At 39.3% G+C, this 19,288-nt stretch overlaps 1 protein-coding gene and 1 long non-coding RNA gene across 23 annotated transcripts in view; one reads left to right on the forward strand and one right to left on the reverse strand.

Annotated features, from left to right (window-relative positions):
* The window catches only part of LOC126956858 (uncharacterized), a 29,817-nt gene extending 21,131 nt beyond the window's left edge, over nucleotides 1–8,686 (forward strand). For both annotated transcript variants that reach the window (XR_007726506.1, XR_007726508.1), the window contains 3 exons: nucleotides 3,453–3,544; nucleotides 5,137–5,202; nucleotides 8,326–8,686. This is a non-coding gene — a long non-coding RNA (uncharacterized LOC126956858). The remainder of the gene's footprint in view (nucleotides 1–3,452; nucleotides 3,545–5,136; nucleotides 5,203–8,325) is intronic.
* Nucleotides 1–19,288, reverse strand: part of EIF4G3 (eukaryotic translation initiation factor 4 gamma 3) — a 374,608-nt gene that overhangs the window by 112,674 nt on the left and 242,646 nt on the right. For 20 of the 21 annotated variants that reach the window (XM_050789764.1, XM_050789766.1, XM_050789763.1 and 17 more), the window contains one exon: nucleotides 17,622–18,461. In XM_050789764.1, the coding sequence (XP_050645721.1) occupies nucleotides 17,622–18,461 (840 nt within the window). Of the gene's footprint in view, nucleotides 1–17,379; nucleotides 17,527–17,621; nucleotides 18,462–19,288 lie in introns of those variants that run through there. The other variant, XM_050789772.1, reaches the window with a different exon arrangement.

Raw genomic sequence — 19,288 nt, forward strand, 5'->3', positions numbered from 1 at the left:
GACATAATCTCGGCTCACTGCTACCTCAGCCTCCTTGGTTCAAGCAATTCTCCTGCCTCAGTCTCTGGCGTAGCTGGGACTACATGCACCACTACACTTGGCTAACTTCTATATTTTCAACAGAGATGGGGTTTCACCATGTTGGCCAGGCTGGTCTCGACTCCTGACCTCAGGTGATCCATCCGCCCACCTTGGCCTCCCAAAGTGCTGGGATTACAGGCGTGAACCACCTCACTCAACCGAAAATTATTATTTGAATGAGACCTAAGACACATATAACTGCAAAATTTATAATTAAACTTGCTTCTGGCTTCAATTATGACAAAAGTAATTCATATGAACAAAAAAATTTCACAACAAACGAGGAAAAACTGAAAAAGTCTTCTCTTTCCCATCTTGCTCCTAGGTCTCTCTCCCCAGAGAAAATTATTAAGTATTTCCTACTTATCCTCAGAAAATGTTGGTGTATATGCAAGCACATATATGTGTGCATTATACATGTGAATGTACATACAGGTTTCTCCTTTATTTATACTGTAAGTACTGTTTTACACCGTGGTATGGCTTTAAAATGAGAGCAAAACTCATTTGTAAGATACACAGAAAAGCCATGTTTTAGGGGTTATTCATGATTGATATAATTTATGGAACATCAATGTATAATACGATGTCATAGGGAGGTTTTCCCTACATGATCAGGTATACTGATTTAAATATTTCAAATGTCACTCAAATCTTATTTGAATTATGTTAAAAACTAAAATAAATTATGACAGTCTGGGACTCAATAAATACCTGTTGAATGAAAGAGAACTATTAACGATGGTATTATGTTACAAAGGCCCTAATAGTTTTTGGATGTTATTGATCATCTCATTGAATACTGAACGCTATCACATAAATAATGACTTCTATTTTTATTTCTATACATTTTAGCAACAGGGTGTTGCTATGCTGCCCAAGTTGGAGTGCGGTGACACCATCATAGCTCACTGCAACCTCGAACTCCTAGGCTCAAGTAATCTTTCTGTCCCAGATTCCTGAGTACCTCCAACTACAGGCATACGCCACCATGCCTGGTTAATTTTTAAACTTTTTGTAGAGAAAGGGTCTCTGTGTTGCCCAGGCTGGTCACGAACTCTGGGCCTCAAGTGATCTTCTCACCTCAGCCTTGCAAAGTGCTGGGATTATACGTGTGAGCCACGGTAGCCAGCCTACTTTTATTTCTTAAACACTGCACTTGTATTAAGGTGATGGCTAGGTTACATGCACGAATTCTGGAATTGGCAGAAATTTGGAGAGAGGTATTAACTAATGAACTGGGAAGGATACATTCTGTGCTTTTTGCTATCCCTTACTAATTACTCAGGGTGAGCGCATTTGACTTTGTATCCCTTGTTATCAACTACCTGTCATCCAGCTGTAGCTTTATGTAAATATTATATTCATCTTTCATATAAAAATATCTTACTTTAGTAAGAACTATTTTAAATGATTTTAACTTTTGAATGCTGAAGTCTAAGATTTGTTTACAGGATATGTAGCTTAATTTGAGAGGCAATATTACAAAAATGTGGCTATGAGTATAAATTGTAGAGTTGAAATTTGAATTCTGATTCCACCAATTATTAACTATATAACCTTCAGCAAGTATCATCTCCTCCATGCCTCATTCACCTCTTCTGTAAAGTAAGGATAATAGAGTTGTCGTGAGGGTTAAAGAATTTACCACAGTGTCTGATAAATAGCAAGCATTTAATCAGTGATAGCTACTATTATTAAAATCAACAGGCCAGGCATGGTAGCTCATGCCTGTAACCCCAGCACTTTGGAAGGCAAAGGCAGGAGGACTGCTGGAGGCCAGGAGTTCAAGACCAGCTGGGCAATATGGCAAGACTATGTCTCTACAAAAAGTTAGCTTGGTGTGGTGGCATGCAACTGTAGTTCCAGCTACTCAGGTGGCTGAGGTGGGAAGATTGCTTGAGACCAGGAGGTCAACTCCGCAGTGAGCCATGTTTATGCCACTGCACTCTAGCCTGGGTGACAGAGCAAGACCCTGTCTCAAAGAAAAGAAAAGAAAAGAAAAAAAAAAAAAACCTACAAATTTTTCTTGCCAGGGTGGTGATTTTAAATATACCTGCTTTGTTACTATCAGATATTCTAAAAAACAAGACAAAACAAAAACCCAACAAAAACATCAACACAAATCTATACATTTGCTGAAATGAGTAAATAAACATTTAATAAAAGCTCTCAGGGGATTAGAAAAATAAAAGCTTTACTAATTCTGGAGATGTAAAAGAAGTTGGAGAGGTAAAATGTATACATATCAATATGCATAAAGTACTATGAGTATTTTAAATTGACATAATTATATTTATATGTTTAAGGGTTCAAGGAATTATCAGAAGAGAAAACCTTGTGAATAGAGTCATACTGAAAAATTGAAAAAAAAAAAAACATTTTTTTTTCCCTCGAGGTGGAGTCTCACTCTGTTGCCCAGGCTGGAGTGCAGTGGCGCAATCTTGGCTCACTGCAACCTCCGCCTCCTGGGTTCAAGCAATTCTCCTGCCTTAGCCTCCTTAGTAGCTGGGATTACAGGTAACTGGCACCACACCCAGCTAACTGAATTGAGCAGTTTCCTTAATGTGGTCTAGGTTGAAGATAGCATCAAGGAAACAATGCAGGAATTAACACTCATCAAATAGGTGTGGGAGATTGGCAAAAAGATTAAAAAATAATATTAAAGCAAAGCTAGGATGAAGTAACAATAGAGTTTCAAGGCTCATCTGGAAGCCTGGATCTTGTATCCTCGAAACGACTATTTCTACAGGTCTTAGAGAGATACCTGGCATCCAGCAGCAATATTTTCTCTGAAAGAATTTTCCGGAAAATGTGCACTTTAAACACTTTTCCAGAGAAGTCTGAAAGCAGAGTTGTAATAGCTGAGGTGTAAGACAACGACAGTCTGTGAAATGGAGTGAAAAAAAATGGGGATTGAACAGATGGGTGAATAAATGAATGGTTTCACAGGTGGAAAGAAGAGACAGATACAGAAGGGTCTCAGGTAGAAGAGTTGAAGGAAGACTTACAGAGGATGGCTGAATTGGGCCAAAAACATAAGAGACCAAGTTACAAACAAAGAAAAAGCAGAATCACTACCTTAAGTTCTGATCACAGGGAACCGCTCTGCTTTCCGGGCCCAACTGGGTATTTCCTATTTGTGACATCAAGCAATGCCTCTAGAATGATTGCTACAGGCTTTTGTTTTTGTTTTTGTTTTTGACAAGGTCTTACTCTGTCGCCCAGGCTGGAGTGCAGTAGTGTGAACACGGCTCAGTGCAGCCTCAATCTCAAAGGCTCAAGCAATCCTCCCACCTCATTCTCCAGAGTAGCTGGGACTACAGGCACACACCACCATGCTTGGCTAATTTTTTACTTTTTTTTTATAGGGACGAGAGGTCTCTGTATGTTGCCCAGGCTGGTCTTGAACTCTACAGGTGGAACATTCAATACCAAGCTGAGAACACCCTCTCAAACTGAGGTAAAATGTAACTAGCAGTAAAGTAATAAAACAGAATAAAAACAATACAGTTTTTATTTATATACTATATAAGTAAATAAATAAATTTATACAACAATAGCATGTGTCAAAAGAGGAAATAATTTTTGGCTATACACAAATACTCCTGTATCTCTGATACCGTCAGTTGTGGTATTCTGGTTGAAATTTAATTCCTCAATTTTTAAGCTATAACTTCCCTAAGCAAATCCTTATATAGATTCTGGTGGCACCACCATATCATACTCAGTTTTCTTTTTTGTGAGACAGAGTCTCACTCTGTTGTCCAGGCTGGAGTGCAGTGATATGATCCTGGCTCACTGCAACCTCCACCTTCCAGGTTCAAAAGACTCTCCTGCCTCAGCCTCCTGAGTAGCTGGGGCTACAGGCGCGCACCACCACGCCTGGCTAATTTTTTGTATTTTTAGTAGAGACGGGTTTCACCATGTTGGCCAGGATGGTCTCCATCTCCTGACCTCGTGATCGGCCCACCTCAGCCTCCCAAAGTGCTGGGATTACAGATGTGAGCCACCACACCAGGCCCCTCTTTTTCTTTATACAGTATTTGTTGACATGTAATTTACGTATCATAAAATTAACTTTTTAAAACTATATAATTTAATGGTTTGTGGTATATCCATAGTTGTGTGACCATTACTGCTATCTAACTTTAGAATATTTTCATCACCCCAGAAAGAAGCTTGGTATGCATTAGTACTGCCTCCCCACCTTCTTCTCTCCCCAACCCTGGCGAGCACTAATTTATTTTCTGCTTCTATGGATTTGCCTATTTCAGACATTTCATACAAATGGAATCATATAAAATGTGGTCTTTTGTGACTTTTTTCACTTAGCATAATGTTTTTAAGGTTCATCCATCATATACCATGTGAATTTCATTCTTTATCATGGTCCAATATTCCATGGTATGTATATATCACATTTTGTTTATTCATACATCAGTTGATAAACTGATTTGGGTTGTTACCACTTTATGACTGCCCTATTCATTTTTTCCCCCATTCTTCTGAATTTTCTCTGTCTTTCTTCCTAATTTTCCACTCCTGCCAAAGCAGGAAGTTAATGATGGTATTACCATCCTCAACTCAATTGCAGATTTTCCTTCACTGTTCTAAGCAGGCCTTCTCCTTTACCAATCACAGCAGAGGTCACCTTGAGATGTGTCTACTGTGAAGATAAATGACATAATGGATACAAAAACTTTTAATCAACATTATACATGCAAACGGCCTATCCTAAGGGATTTTCCACCATCTCATGTCCCAGATTTTATTAAAAACGTTTCAGAAGGTATTCAACTTCTTGAGCTTCCTTTCTTTGGAAGATAAATTCCTCAGGGCAAAGATCATGATATCCAACTCTTCTGTGTATTAGTAGAATTCAAAGGGAACATTTGGGCTCTTAATACAAGCTGAAAATAGAAGTATCAATATTATTTAATATTCAGAGTGCTTAATATGTGTCAGATGTTGTGCTAAGTACTTTACATACATCACATTTTATCTTTACTACAATTCTATAAGGTAAATACTATTATTATCTTCATTTTCTAGATGAGAAACAGACTCAAAGAGGTTAGGAAACTCATGCAAGGTCACAGAGACAGACAAGGAAAAAGGGTAAGACTCAGGAGTGTTTGATTCTGTTGCTTTGATCTTACTACTAAATTTTACTGCCAGTGTTTTTTTTTTTTTTTTTTGAGACGGAGTCTCGCTCTGTCGCCCAGGCTGGAGTGCACTGGCCGGATCTCAGCTCACTGCAAGCTCCGCCTCCCGGGTTTACGCCATTCTCCTGCCTCAGCCTCCCGAGTAGCTGGGACCACAGGCGCCCGCCACCTCGCCCGGCTAAGTTTTTGTATTTTTTTTTAGTAGAGACGGGGTTTCACCGTGTCAGCCAGGATGGTCTCGATCTCCTGACCTCGTGATCCGCCCGTCTCGGCCTCCCAAAGTGCTGGGATTACAGGCTTGAGCCACCGCGCCCGGCCACTGCCAGTGTTTAATACATGAAAAATTACATTCAGATCCTATGCCTACATAGGTATAGGCATACTTCGAAGATATTGTGGGTTTGTTTCCAGACCATAGCAACGAAGTTAACATTGCAATAAAGCAAGTCACACATTTTTGGTTTCCCAGTGTGTATAAAAGCTATGTTTCTACTAAACTGTAGTTTATTAAATGTGCAATAGCATTATGTCTAAAAATAATGCATATACCTGAATTAAATAATACTTTATTGCTAAAAAATACTAATGATCATCTCAGCCCTCAGCAAGATGTAATCTTTTTGTTGGTGGAGGGTCTTACCTTGATGATGATGGCTGCTGCCTCATCAGGATAGTGGTTGCTGAGGCATGAGAGCAGCTGTGGCAATTTCTTACAATAAGACAACAATGAAGTTTGCTGCAACACTTGACTGCTCCTTTCATGAATGATTCCTCTGTATCATGTGATACTATTTGATAGCATTTTACCCCTTCCTCTCATATCCTTCCACTGTTTTATCAACTAAGTTTATGTAATATTCTAAATCTTTTGTTGTCATGCCTACAATGTTCACAGTATCCTCATCAAGAACAGATTCCAACTCAAGAAACCATTTTCTTTGCTTACCCATTAAGAAGCAACTCCTTATCCATTCAAGTTTTATTATGGGATTGCAGTAACTAAGTCACATTTTCAGGCTTTAGTTCTATGTTTTTGTTTTCTTAGAGTTGGGGTCTCACTATGTTGCCCAGGCTAGTCTCAAGCTCCTGGCCTCAAGCAATCCTCCTGCCTCAGCCTCCCAAATGCTGAGATTACAGATGCATGGCACCATGCCTAGCCAGGCTCCACTTCTAATTCTAGTTATCTTGCTACTTCCATCACTTCTTCTACTGAAGTTTTGAGCTCCTCAAAATTATCCATGAAGGTTACAATCAACTTCTTCCAAATGCTTATTAATGTTGATATATTAACCTCCTCATCCCATGAATCACAATTTTTTTTTTTTTTTAAGAGACAGGAATTTTGCTGAGGTATCTCCTTTTTTGTGCAGACTAACTTTGAAGTTCTTAGCTCAAACGATCATCCCACCTTAGCCTCTTGAGTAGCTGGGACTATAGCCATACTGCACTGCACCCACAGATGTTTTTAATGGCATCTAGAATGCTGAAATTATTTTGGCTATTTGGTGGAGAACAAATTTGAAGTAGGGGCAAAACCGGACGTAGGGAAATGACAAGCATCCACACACAAGTGAGGGCTAACTAAGGCAGAAGAAGGAAATGAAGAGGAGGGAACACATGCCACAAACAAATCAGATTTCCAGGAGGTTTTTAATTTAGTTTGCCCAGATCCATCACAGGAATCACTATCTATGGCAGCTACAGCCATACAAAATGTACTTATTAAATAATAAGGCTTGAAAGTCAAAATTACTCCTTGATCTCAGGTTACTAGGTGTGTTGCCAATGTGCAGAAATACTCAGCAGGCTTGTAAAGAGTCAGTAAGCCACGCTGCAAACAGATGTGTCATCATATAGGCTTTGTGGCTCCATTTATAGAGCACAGGAAGAATAGATTTAGCAGAATTCTTAAGGGCCTTAGGACTTCCCATATGGTAAATGAGCACTGGCTTAAAATTGAAGTCACTGGCTGCATAAGCCCCTAACAAGTCAGCCTGTCTTTTGCAGCTTTAACGCCAGCTGTTGACTTCTCCTCTTCTCCTCTTTAACAAGTCAGCCTGTCTTTTGTAGCTTTAATGCCAGCTGTTGACTTCTCCTCTTCTCCTCTTTCACCGTAAAAGTGTTGGATGGGGCCGGGCATAGTGGCTGACGCCTGTAATCCCAGCACTTTGGGAGGCCAAGGTGGGCAGATAATGAGGTCAAGAGATTGAGAGCATTCTGGCCAACAAGGTGAAACCCTGTCTCTACTAAAAATACAAAAATTAGCTGGGTGTGGTAGTGCACACCTGTAGTCCCAGCTACTCAGGAGGCTGAGGCAGGAGAATCGCTTGAACCCGGGAGGTGGAGGTTGCAGTGAGCCAAGATGGCGCCACTGCACTCCAGCCTGGCGATAGAGAGAGACTCCGTCTTAAAAAAGAAAGTAGGTAAATGGTATCTTCTTCTAACATAAGGCGGTTTCATCTACAATATCAGTATCCATTGATTTTCAACAAATATTGAGAATGTGTAATTTAGTGTGGCCAATATCATCAATTATCTTAGCTAGATCATCTGGAAAACTTCCCGTGGCTCCTCTAATCACCACTTGCTGCTTCCACCTTGCACTTTTACGTTATGATGACATCTTTTCTCAATCTCATGAGCTAAGCTCTGCTAGCTTCAAGCTTTTCTTCTGCAGCTTCCTCACCTCACCCAGTCTTCGGAGAATTGAAGAGACTTAGTGCACTGTTTTGGATGAGGCTTTGACTTAAGGGAATGTTGTGGCTGGTTTTATCTATCCAGACCACTGAAACTTTCTCCATGTCAGCAAAAAGGCTGTTTTGCTTTTGTATCATTTGTGTGATCACTGGAGTAGCACTTTAAACTTCAAGAACTTTTCCTTTGCATTCACAACTTGACTGTCTCAAGGGGCCTAGCTTTCAGTCTATCTCAGCTATTCATATATGTTCCTCACTAAGCTTAATCATTTCTAGCTTTTAATTTCAAGTGGGAGACATATGACTCTTCCTTTCACTTGAACACTTAGAAGTCACTGCCGGGTTATTAATACCCTAATTTCAATATTGTTGTATCTCAGGAAAGAAGAAGGCCCAAGGAGAGGGAGAGAGATGGAAAAACTGCCGGTTGGTGGAGCAGTCAGAACATACATACTTCTCGATCAAGTCTGCCATCTTACATGGTAATTGGTGCCCTAAAACATTTATAATACTAACATCAAAGATCAGTGATCACAGATCACTATAACACATATAATAATGAAAGGTCTGAAATACTGTGAGAATTACCAAAATGTGACAGAGACAGGAAGTGAGCACATGCTGTTGGAAAACGGCATTAACAGGTTTGCTCAACACAGAGTTGCCACAAACCTTCAATTTGTAAAAAAACAGTTTCAGTGAAAGCACAATAAAGAGAAGTGCAATAAAATGAGGTATGCCTGTATACTCAGAAGACTCCTACTATATGGCACCTTTGAAATAATCTCCAGGCTTCTAGAACACTGGTGGATTACTGTAGCTGACAATGCAGAGGAATGAGAGGACATGGATACCAGAAGACCTTGTGGTAAAACTTGAGAAGCTTAGAGTTTATCTCGCAGGATATTTCCCCCAATCTTTCACAGCATCCTGAAGGGCTTAAAAAGACGTGAAAGAGGAGTGACAAAGCTAGACCTGTATTTTGAAAAGATGATTTTGGCCACTTGGTGGAGAACAATTTCAAGTGGGGGCAAAACTGGGGCCAAGGAAATGACAAGCATCCACACATAAGGGATAAGCAGGGATAAGGCTGGGGAAGAAGGAAAGAGAGAAGAGGGAACAAATGCCACAAATACATTAGATAAAACCAGGGCACCAGCTGGGAGCCGGTGTATAAAACAGTTCCGATGTATAAAACAGAGCCGGATTATAAAACAGGTCCATCAGCTGGGAGTGGTGGCTCACACCTGTAATCCCAGCACTTTGGGAGGCCGAGGCGGGCAAATCACAAGGTCAGGAGTTTGAGATCAGCCTGAACAACATGGTGAAACCCCATCTGTACTAAAAATACAAAAATTAGCCGGGCATGGTGGTGCGCACCTGTAATTCCAGCTACTCGGGGCTGAGGGAGGAGAATCCTTTGAACCTGGGAGGTGGAAGGTTGCAGTGAGCTGAGATCGTACCACTGCACTCCAGCCTGGGCAACAGAACGAGACTCCATCTTGGGAAAAAACAAAACAAAACCAAAACCAAAACAGGGTACCTTGTGAAATGACTGGATGGGAGAAAAGGGGATTCAAAAGGGAGATTCGTCAATAGTGGCTTTAGGGTTTTAGTTTAATTAAAGCCAGTGCTATAACCTGAGATGAAAGAATAGGCTTAGAAGACTAGGGGACTGGTTTAGTATTGGATACACTGAATTTGAGATACTTTGAGATTTCCAAGTGGAGATATTTGTCAGATAATTGGAAATTTAAGATTGAAGTTTAGAGGAGGAGTTGGGACAGAGATAAAAATTTGGAAATCCTACTTTGGCCTCCCAAAATGTGGGGATTACAGGCATGAGCCACTACACCCAGCTGATGGAACTGTTTTATATTTTGACTGTTGTGATTACATGGCTTTCTGTGCTAGTCAAAACTCACAGAAATGAATGCTAGCTAACAAGGGTGAATTTTACTGCATATAAATGACACTCAACCTAACTTAGAGAGAGAGAGAGAGAGAGAGAGAGAGAGAGACCAATAGTGGTAAAATGAGGCAAAAAGACTAGGAAGATAAACTTATGTCTACTGATGACCCTGCTGAGGAAGATTCAACTAGCATATTAGGAGCATAAATCAAACTATATGTTAGTTGAACAGTGAAAAGAATAGTAGAAGAAATGGTAGACTATTCTTAAACAGTTTGGGACAGAAGAAAATGATACCATTTAAGTGGCAGCTAAATGGATATGTGGGACTCAGAGAGTGTCTCTGGCAAGAAAGATACATCAGCATGTTTACAGACAACAAGAAGGTGGTAGACAGGCAGCGAATATATACGAGACTGTAAGAGACAGCTAAGAGAGCTTGATGAAGGTTTCAATATAGCCAGGTGTGTAAGGGGGCAGAAAGTTAAAAAAAAAAGGCATACCCAGTGTCTTCAATGTTCTCAATGAAGAAGGAGACAAGGTCATGTGCGGCAGGTGAATAGCGCTGGGCAGAGTACAGGATTTTCAACAGAAAAATCATAAAAATAATAGTTGGGATGGACAGTGGGAATTTGTAGTTGCACTCACAGCACTTAACAGTGGTGTGATCTTCTCCAGGAGTGCTCTGCCTACTGGAGTTTAATAGACAAAGTAGAAGTTATAGTACTCATTCAAGGGTTTTCATAGGTATGTTTTTCAAAAGGAAAAACAGGAAAATCACAAATTTTGTAGAGGGTAGCTCAAATAATCCTCCTCCTCTTTGCTCAAATCTTACCTCCTACTGAGGCCTATGACTGTGATCATATTACTTAAATACTACAACCTGTTGCCCCTTGGCATTCCTCACCCTGTTTTATTATTTTTAAAGCACTTAAAACTAATACATCACTAGGGCAGGGATCTTTGTATTACTCATTCATAAATCTCAAGTGCATGGAACAATGACTGACACATAGTGGGCCTTCAGTAACTACTGTGGCTGAAACAGGTGGGCTTTCACGTTTCACTTTGAACCTAGGTCACAAGCATAAAGTATAACTGTCAAATCCTAAGGTAACTTTGTATTGACACACCATCTCTGAAAGATTAATAGAAACATGACGTAAAGGAAGGGGTGGTAATTCTCCTGTGAGCCTGAGAAAGCTGATTTACCATTCTGAGGCTTATTTTTGTCACCAGCAAAACAGAAATAACTATATCCCAGGAATAACTGTTCAAATCACAAGAATAATGCTTGAAATGCCCGGGAAGGCCTTTGGAAACAGAAAAATACACAATAATTTTTATTATGATTGCGACTAAATTACCAAGTATTTTAATACAGTAATAGAAAATGACAAAAATATATTGAAGGAAATGTATTTTGGGCATTTTTATGCACGAGTAGGGAAAATTATCTTTTTTCTTAATAAAGTCTTACTAAACTTATCTTCCTTATTTTGGCATACTTGTGCTTTTATTTTTTAATTCTAAATTTGTAAGGATACATAATAGTCATACATATTTGTGGGGTACATGTGATATTTTGATAAAAGCACATAATGTGTAATGACCAAATCAGGGTTATTGGGGTATCCATCACCTCAAGTGTTTATCATTTCCTTGTGTTAGGAACATGGAAAGTTATCCTTTCAAAGGCCAAATGAGGCAACTGTGTGCAAGGTAATGATGGATATTAGAGAAAGGGAAAACTTACAGTAAAACTAGGTTTTCCTGAAGAGGTTTTCTTTAGACTGAGGGAGCACACCTCTAGGCTGGCTGAATTACCCTCTCTGGAAGCAGGTCAGTACAATAGTCCTTTGTGGTGGAGGAGGATTAGTTACTAAGTGTAGGGGAAAGGGAGTTACATTTTGAACAAAGTATATCTACTCAGGAAGATGTAGAACTAAGTTAATATCCAACTACTGAGACTTTAGGGCTCATGTTGAAAGACATGAACTACTGTAAAAAACGGGGAGATCTATCCCACATAAAAAGGCAAGGAGGAACTACGTAAGGGACTTGCTAGGAGGCTCGACTAACAGGTGTCTGGGCTCATTCTGCAGTATATAAAAGAATTTAACCAGCATCAGTATTTTCCAAGGAATGCCTAAGAGTTTACTGGGGAGGGCAACAAGAAAATAGGAATGGGATGGCAGAAACATACCTTTTAGGCAGCTTTGTTGGAAATAGTTTACCAACAAGGTGGAGAAAACCTTTATTTATCCCTAAGGATCACTCAGACTCAAGCCTCTGAAAACCGAAGCCAAGGGTCCTTGCTTTAAGGATCACTCTGCTGGTTTTGGTAGATGACAAAGAACCAGAAATGTGTAAAGAGTCCTGTTCCCATGTTTCCAGAACACGTTTCTGTAGAAGCTAAATTATAAGGATGCACAGTAGTATAGTGTTTAGGCCAATGGGACACTCAAACCATTGGCGATCTACTTTTGGCCCCAGCAACTAAATCTTCCAGAGATATTTCAAATATGTTTTAGAATATGTAAGTAGAGCAAAGATTAGAATAAATTTTATTATTTAAAAGATTAGTCATTTTTAGTTTAATCTAGAAAAACTGATAAGACTTTTATATCTCTGGTTTTATGTTTGCTATGTTTATTTCTTTGAAAGTATTCTGAATACTCTCACAGTTGAGAATAAAGCAAGTGTTGTTATTAAAATATTTTCATTGCACTGAAGTATGTTCCCTTTACAGTTCAGTAAGTCTAAACTAAAAGAGAAAGCGGCAACTTGATTGGCTACACAGATCAGTATTTTGTTAACATTACCAAAACATACAGTTGTATCTCCATTTGAGAAATAAACTTACCATCTTATGTCCTATAGAATCTGGAAACCCTCCTACATCCTTAGCTGCGCTTACGAGAATATAAGGTAAACTACAGGTCAGTGGATGATGTCATCCTTACATTCCTAGGGGTACAGGAGGGTGTGCCAGTCTCTATAACCAAGGAATTTGTATCTTTAACACCTATAAGAAAAGAGAGATCTTGGATCCCTGCAAAGTGGGAACTTGGAACTGAGATACTCACATAAAGCTCTGAGACTCCTAAATGGGTGACATGCTCAGTGAAAATATAGCTTAAAAAAGAGAGAGGGAATAAACCACTGAACCAACACAGTGATGATGAGAAAGCATGTTGTTTCAACTGGATGGAGAGAAGATTGCTGTTACCTGAAAATTCGTATCCATGCCATAGGGTATGGCTGTCCTTAGACTTTGGGATAGAATTGTACCTCTAGGACATTAAACCCAGATTTAGTTCCAACAAACATTAAACCTAGATTTAGTTCCAGCAAATGCTTTCCCTGAGACATGTAGCAGATAAAGTAAACACAAATCTGTTTTAGAATAAGTTGCCATCAATCTACATCCAGGAAAATTTATCTGGGTAAGTTCATAAAACAAACTTACAAAATATACATTAAAAATGTACTATGAGCAAGAGCCAAAAAAAAAAAAAAAAAAAAAGAAAAATTAGAAATCTCCCTCTGCCTAAGAAAATTTAAATAATGGTTTTATATCTGATACAGATAAAAATAATAAAATAAAAAAGTCATGATTCTTTTAAAAAGTGGGAAAGTTAATGTTACATACTATACATCATATACATTGCTAAAATTGCAGAAAACGAACTCCTAGATGATTAATGGGGAATGCTTTCCCACAAGTTCAAAACACTCCTTTTTCCCCCCACCAGATATACAGAATAAACAATAAAAATTCCCAAGACTTTAATTAAACGTGTGGCCAATAGCTGAGGCTTTTTAGAGTACACTGAAGATATATACACACCAAATTCTAATTTTACAGAGCTTGTTCTTCAGTCCAAAAACAACTGATGCTTTTTTTTTTTTTTTAGACGGGGTCTTGCTCAGTTGCCTAGGCTGGAGTGAAGTGGTGCAATCTCAGATCACCGCAGCTTCCGTCTCCCAAGTTCAAGCAATTGTCCCACCTCAGCCGCCAGAGTAGCTGGTTATAAGCACACCAGCACACCGGGGTAATTTTTGTATTTTCAGTAGAGATGGGGTTTCACCATTTTGGCCAGGCTGGTCCCGAACTCCTGACCTCAGGTGATCTACCCTCCTTGGCCTCCCAAAGTGCTGGGATTATAAGCGTGAGCCACCACGCCTGGCCTCAACTGATGCATTTTTATTCATTCAGAAATATGATCTAGAATAGTTACAAGAAAATGTTTTGCAGCAGAACTAAAAGATACCATATCCCTTATGTTATGACTTTCCTGCTTTAACCAACTATCTCTATACCAACTGATATAAATGTTATTTATGTATCAGGTTTCCGAAGTCAGCTTTGAGGTGTTTCATCCTCAAGCAGAGACAAGTAAAAACTATTCTCAAAAGTCACCACCAAAAGACTCATATGCAAACCAGACTGTTGTGGTGTTATGATTTATTAACTTCTCAAAGTAAACGGCTGTCATGATTTATTAACTTCTCAAAGTAAACAGCTGTTATGATTTATTAACTTCTCAAAGTAAACAAGGTGTAATAAGTGAATATTAAGTGAATAAGTACAAATAAATTGCAGTCATTAAGCATATGACCACGTCAGGTGGATATACTTAAAGACTGGAGGTAATTTTAATTTTCATTGTTAACTTCTGTGACAAAACCATTAAAAAATATTGAGACAGAAATGAATGGGTCAGAAATGCTTCTGAGGCTTTATAATTTAAAAACTGCTGGCCGGGCGCGGTGGTTCATGCCTGTAGTCCCAGCACTTTGGGAGGCTAAGGCGGGCTGATCACAAGGTCAGTAGTTCAAGACCAGCCTGACCAACATGGTGAAACCCCCATCTCTACTAAAAATACAAAAATTAGCCAGGCATGGTGGTGCACGCCTGTAATCCCAGCTACTCAGGAAGCTGAGGCACAACTGCTTGAACCTGGAAGCTGGAGGCTGCAGTGATCTGAGATGGCGCCACTGCACTCCAGCCTGGGTGACAGAGCGAGACTCCATCTTAAAAAAAAAAAAAAAAAAAAAAGGTTAAAAAAAAAAAAAAAAGCTAGAGTTGCAGGGGTTCTTAAAGCTCATTTACTGTTGGATTTCGAAGACTATTAAGACAATTAAGATGTAAAAGGAAATTATAAAACTTGTAGTTCCCTTAAACACATAGGTTAAAAAATCATGAGACTAGAAAAATGCCAAGAAACTTTACCTCCCAACATCACAAACTTCTATGTCACTCCAAGTCATGAAAACAACAGTTCTTTCTTTTCTAAGTGCTCTCTGGATTACCACTGAAGAATCTATACTCTTTGATTAAGGTGCTGGTGATCACAATACTAATATTGAGAGGATCTGCATTTCAAACAAATGTACCATGGTATGAACATTATTTAAACCAAAAGTCTGTTTGCCCATCCATCCCTGGGCACTGTCTTGCAATATTAGGCCATCTAAGTGGCAAACTGATTTTTAAAAAAGCATAAATGTCAGAAATGAGTGAAGTACGATTTTGATGCATGGTCTTTTCACTTTACACTTACTTCAATTCTGAGGTACAGTTTGTATCTTCAACTTATATTTCCTATGATTGTTTTGTTTTTGTTTTTACATTTTAAAAACTTTTTTGTTCATTAGTTTCTCTCATTTTTGTAACTATCATATCACTGCAAATGAAAATGAACAATGAAGTGTCAAACAAATTGCGGTTCTCCAACAAACAGGTGTTCTTTGGAGGGCATTGACCTATAGCCACACCAAAACCAAGATTGTTTTCTTTTTTTTTTTTTGAGACGGAGTCTCCATCTGTTGCCCAGGCTGGAGTGCGGTGGCACGATCTTGGCTCACTGCAACCTCTGCCTCCCAGATTCAAGCAATTCTCCTGCCTCAGCCTCCCAAGTAGCTGGGAATACAGGCCCACACCGCCACGCCTGGCTTTTTTTTTGTATTTCAGTGGAGACGGGATTTCACCGTGTTGCCCAGACTGGTCTCGAACTCCTGAGCTCAGGCAATCCACCCACCTTGGCCTCCCAAAGTGCAGGGATTACAGGCGTGATCTGCTACGCTGGGCCCCAAGGTTGTTTTTCTAACTGACAAAACAAGGTCTAAGGTCATCTCTCCACCAAGGAAGAAGGTCCACTGTTTGTGATGGCACTATGAATACTGATGTCAATGGAAGACAGACAGTTGAAGAAACAGGTAATTTACAAAGACTTATGACAAATTTCTCACTGTTCCAATTGCCCTGCATTGTTTTCTTTTCTGCTCTGGCTCATGGTGTTCTACAAGATGTTCTACAATTCCAAGAGGCTAGACACCTCTTACAGACACTGATGAGGAAATTGTCTCAAGAACAAAGCTGGGTAGAAAAGCCACATCTAAAAAGTAGGGATCAGTTTTTGGGTTTGTCAAATTTCCTTATTACACACCTCAAAATAGACAAAATACTGAGGACGTTGGTGACCAAAACCTACTCACTGCATGTTAAGAATCAACTGCTGGAGGAGCACTCATTTATCAAAAAGCCCAATTTACATATGCATTACTTAATCTGACAGGCATAGAGAAAGGAAATTATATAGCAAAGGACAATGTTGAAGAAGATAGGCTGTGCTGAATTGTTCAAAGCCAAAACTTCAATATTCCTAAGGGCTAACTGAGAATAGCTGATAAGCCTCAGATAACTTTTGATTAAACTTACAATAACCCAATGGTTAGTTCCTAAGGTCCCAGGTGATGCTACTTTAAAAACAAATAATTTGAACTGGGAAGACTATAATACTCCAAGGATATTACTGACCAGGTAAAACTGTACACAAAAAATAAAACAGTTTCAAAAGGCAAAGTGAGAGAACATTAAGCTTACCTGCAAGTGAATCAACAAGAGCATTATATTTTCTTTTCTTTTCTTTTTTTTTTTTTTGAGACAGAGTCTCGCTTAGTCGCCCAGGCTGGAGTGCAGTGGTGCGATCTCGGCTCACTGCAAGCTCTGCCTCCCGGGTTCACGCCATTCTCCTGCCTCAGCCTCCCGAGTAGCTGTGACTACAGGCGCCTGCCGCCTCGCCCGGCTAATTTTTTGCATTTTTAGTAGAGACGGGGTTTCACAGTGTTAGCCAGGATGGTCTCGATCTCCTGACCTTGTGATCCGCCCGTCTCGGCCTCCCAAAGTGCTGGGATTACAGGCGTGAGCCACCGCGCCCGGCCTTTTTTTTTTTTTTTTTTTTTGGGAGCATTATATTTTCAAAAATAGTTATAAACCTTTGATGTTCTGATTGCTATCGTCCTACATCCAATATTTAAAAAGAGGTCATGCATAGAGGAGTTCCTTTAAGTTTAGGACTGACTGGGTTTTAAAATTCTGGGAAGACAGTTTTAGGGACTATAGATCATCCTGGTTTTGATTGTTTTCTAGCCCCAAAGCAGCAAAGTTAAGCATTGAGAAACTGATTCATATGAATGAAGCAACAACAACAACAATAAAACCCAACATGTTTCATGACATATACCTTGGAGGCATTTTGTATATTTGGAAATTCTCATTTGCATTTTTAGACAATGGAGTAACTCTTTTGCAGGTTGTACTAAAACACAAACACACCACTGAAGAAACCAGACTAGGAATTTCAGTATTCATTCGATGTTTCTGGAAGTCAAGGAAAGTAGCCAATTAAAAAATAACTCAAACACTGCCTATTCTTCATGTTCAGCAAGCATGAGATTAATGGCAGAATGGCTTACCTGGGACAGGGCTCCTTCTTGAATTTAAGTTTTGAGAATCCAAAATCTCTTCTGTTTGCCCATCTTCTTCTACCTCTATTTTGTTTTGAATCTCTTTTGCATCTTCACTAAGGCAAGTTCTTATACTCTCGTCCTCCTCTAGGACTCTCTGGACTATGATGGCAGCACTCGGAGAACTAACAGTAGTGGCGGCAGCAGGAACAATCACTGGAGTGGGAGGAGGAGAAGTTGGAGGAGTTGGAGGAGTTGGAGGAAAGGAAGGAACTGTGGAAGGGGTGATGGGAGTTGGGATACACTCCAGTTTCATTTCTTCTGGGGGATTTTCGAGAATCTCCAATTCAAGAGTCAATGGCAATACTTCCTGTTTTACTATTTCCACAGTGCTCTCCGTGGCTGGTAATTTTTCACTAACTCCATTTATTTCATTAATTAGGGTAGTACTAGAAATCAGTGGAATATCATTAGGTGCTACACTACATGGTTTCTTGCATATATCACCATCATTTTCATTTGTTGGTAAAGGGTCTGATGTTTCTGTGCAAGATGTGAGGCTGGGTACAGGAACTGTGTCTTCTCTTGAGGATGAGAGTTCACATCTGTCATCTATAGCAGTGGTGAATAGTGGTTGGCTACTGAGAGCAGAAGAGGTGGGGGAAGCAATTGTACTTCGAGCAATAGAAGAAACAGTGGTAGGTGATGGAGGCAGAGGAAGCTCTGCTATGGATACTATTGCAGTAGTTTCAGATGTCTGGCCTTCTTGTTCTTTCTTCTCTCCACTGAGGACTAGCCTAAGGACTGGGGAAGGAGACTTTAACACTGGATCTGGTTTTGGCTTCTCCTCTGGGGAAGAAAAAAATAAGTTTTAAGAATAATTCTTGGATCAGAGACTATATATTGCCTTGGGCCAATTCTTTCAATCTCTTACCCTAAATTACAGGCAGCAGAATAGAGACTAATATATTAGACTTATTCTGGTGTGCCAAAAACATTGTCTCTTTTCTTTCTTTCTTTCTTTTTTTTTTACTTAAACCTACTACTTATTTGGTAACCAATACATAAAGTCTATTTTGGAGTAAGAGAAGGAATCTATTCACCAAATAATTATATCAAGAACACAACTGAAAAGTTCATCAAAACTGAGGCTAAACCATTCTTGGTTTCGGAGTGAGGCTTTTCTTTAAGGTAGGAAAACCTTAATTTCTACCATCTCTTGTTCCCTAAAAAAATTTTTTTCCAGGGATATATTATAGTGGCAGAACAGTACAAGGGCAAACAATTAAAAATTAAATATTATAAAGGGACTGATGTTATTTTTTATTCTATATATTTTCATGTTTGGGGAGGTAATTTTTATTTTAAAAAGCATTACTTGTATAAAAATTCAAGGCAAAGCATCACATTTTATGTAATAAAATTTATTATCAGTGAAATCAAACTATTCTCAGTAACTGATAAAAATCAGTTTATAAATTAATTTACCCTTCAATTCTCAACAGAAGTATATAACCAGAAATAATGTAAGGTATAAAAATGGAAATTGCTGGGCTTGGTGGCACACGCCTGTAATCCCAACTACTCAAAAGGCTGAGGTGGGAGGATCACTTGAGCCCAGGAGATTGAGGTTGCAGTGAGCTACGAATGCATCACTGCACTCCAGCCTGGGTGAC

The sequence above is a fragment of the Macaca thibetana genome, chromosome 1, assembly GCF_024542745.1.
Source record: "Macaca thibetana thibetana isolate TM-01 chromosome 1, ASM2454274v1, whole genome shotgun sequence".
Taxonomy (NCBI): Eukaryota; Metazoa; Chordata; class Mammalia; order Primates; family Cercopithecidae; genus Macaca; species Macaca thibetana.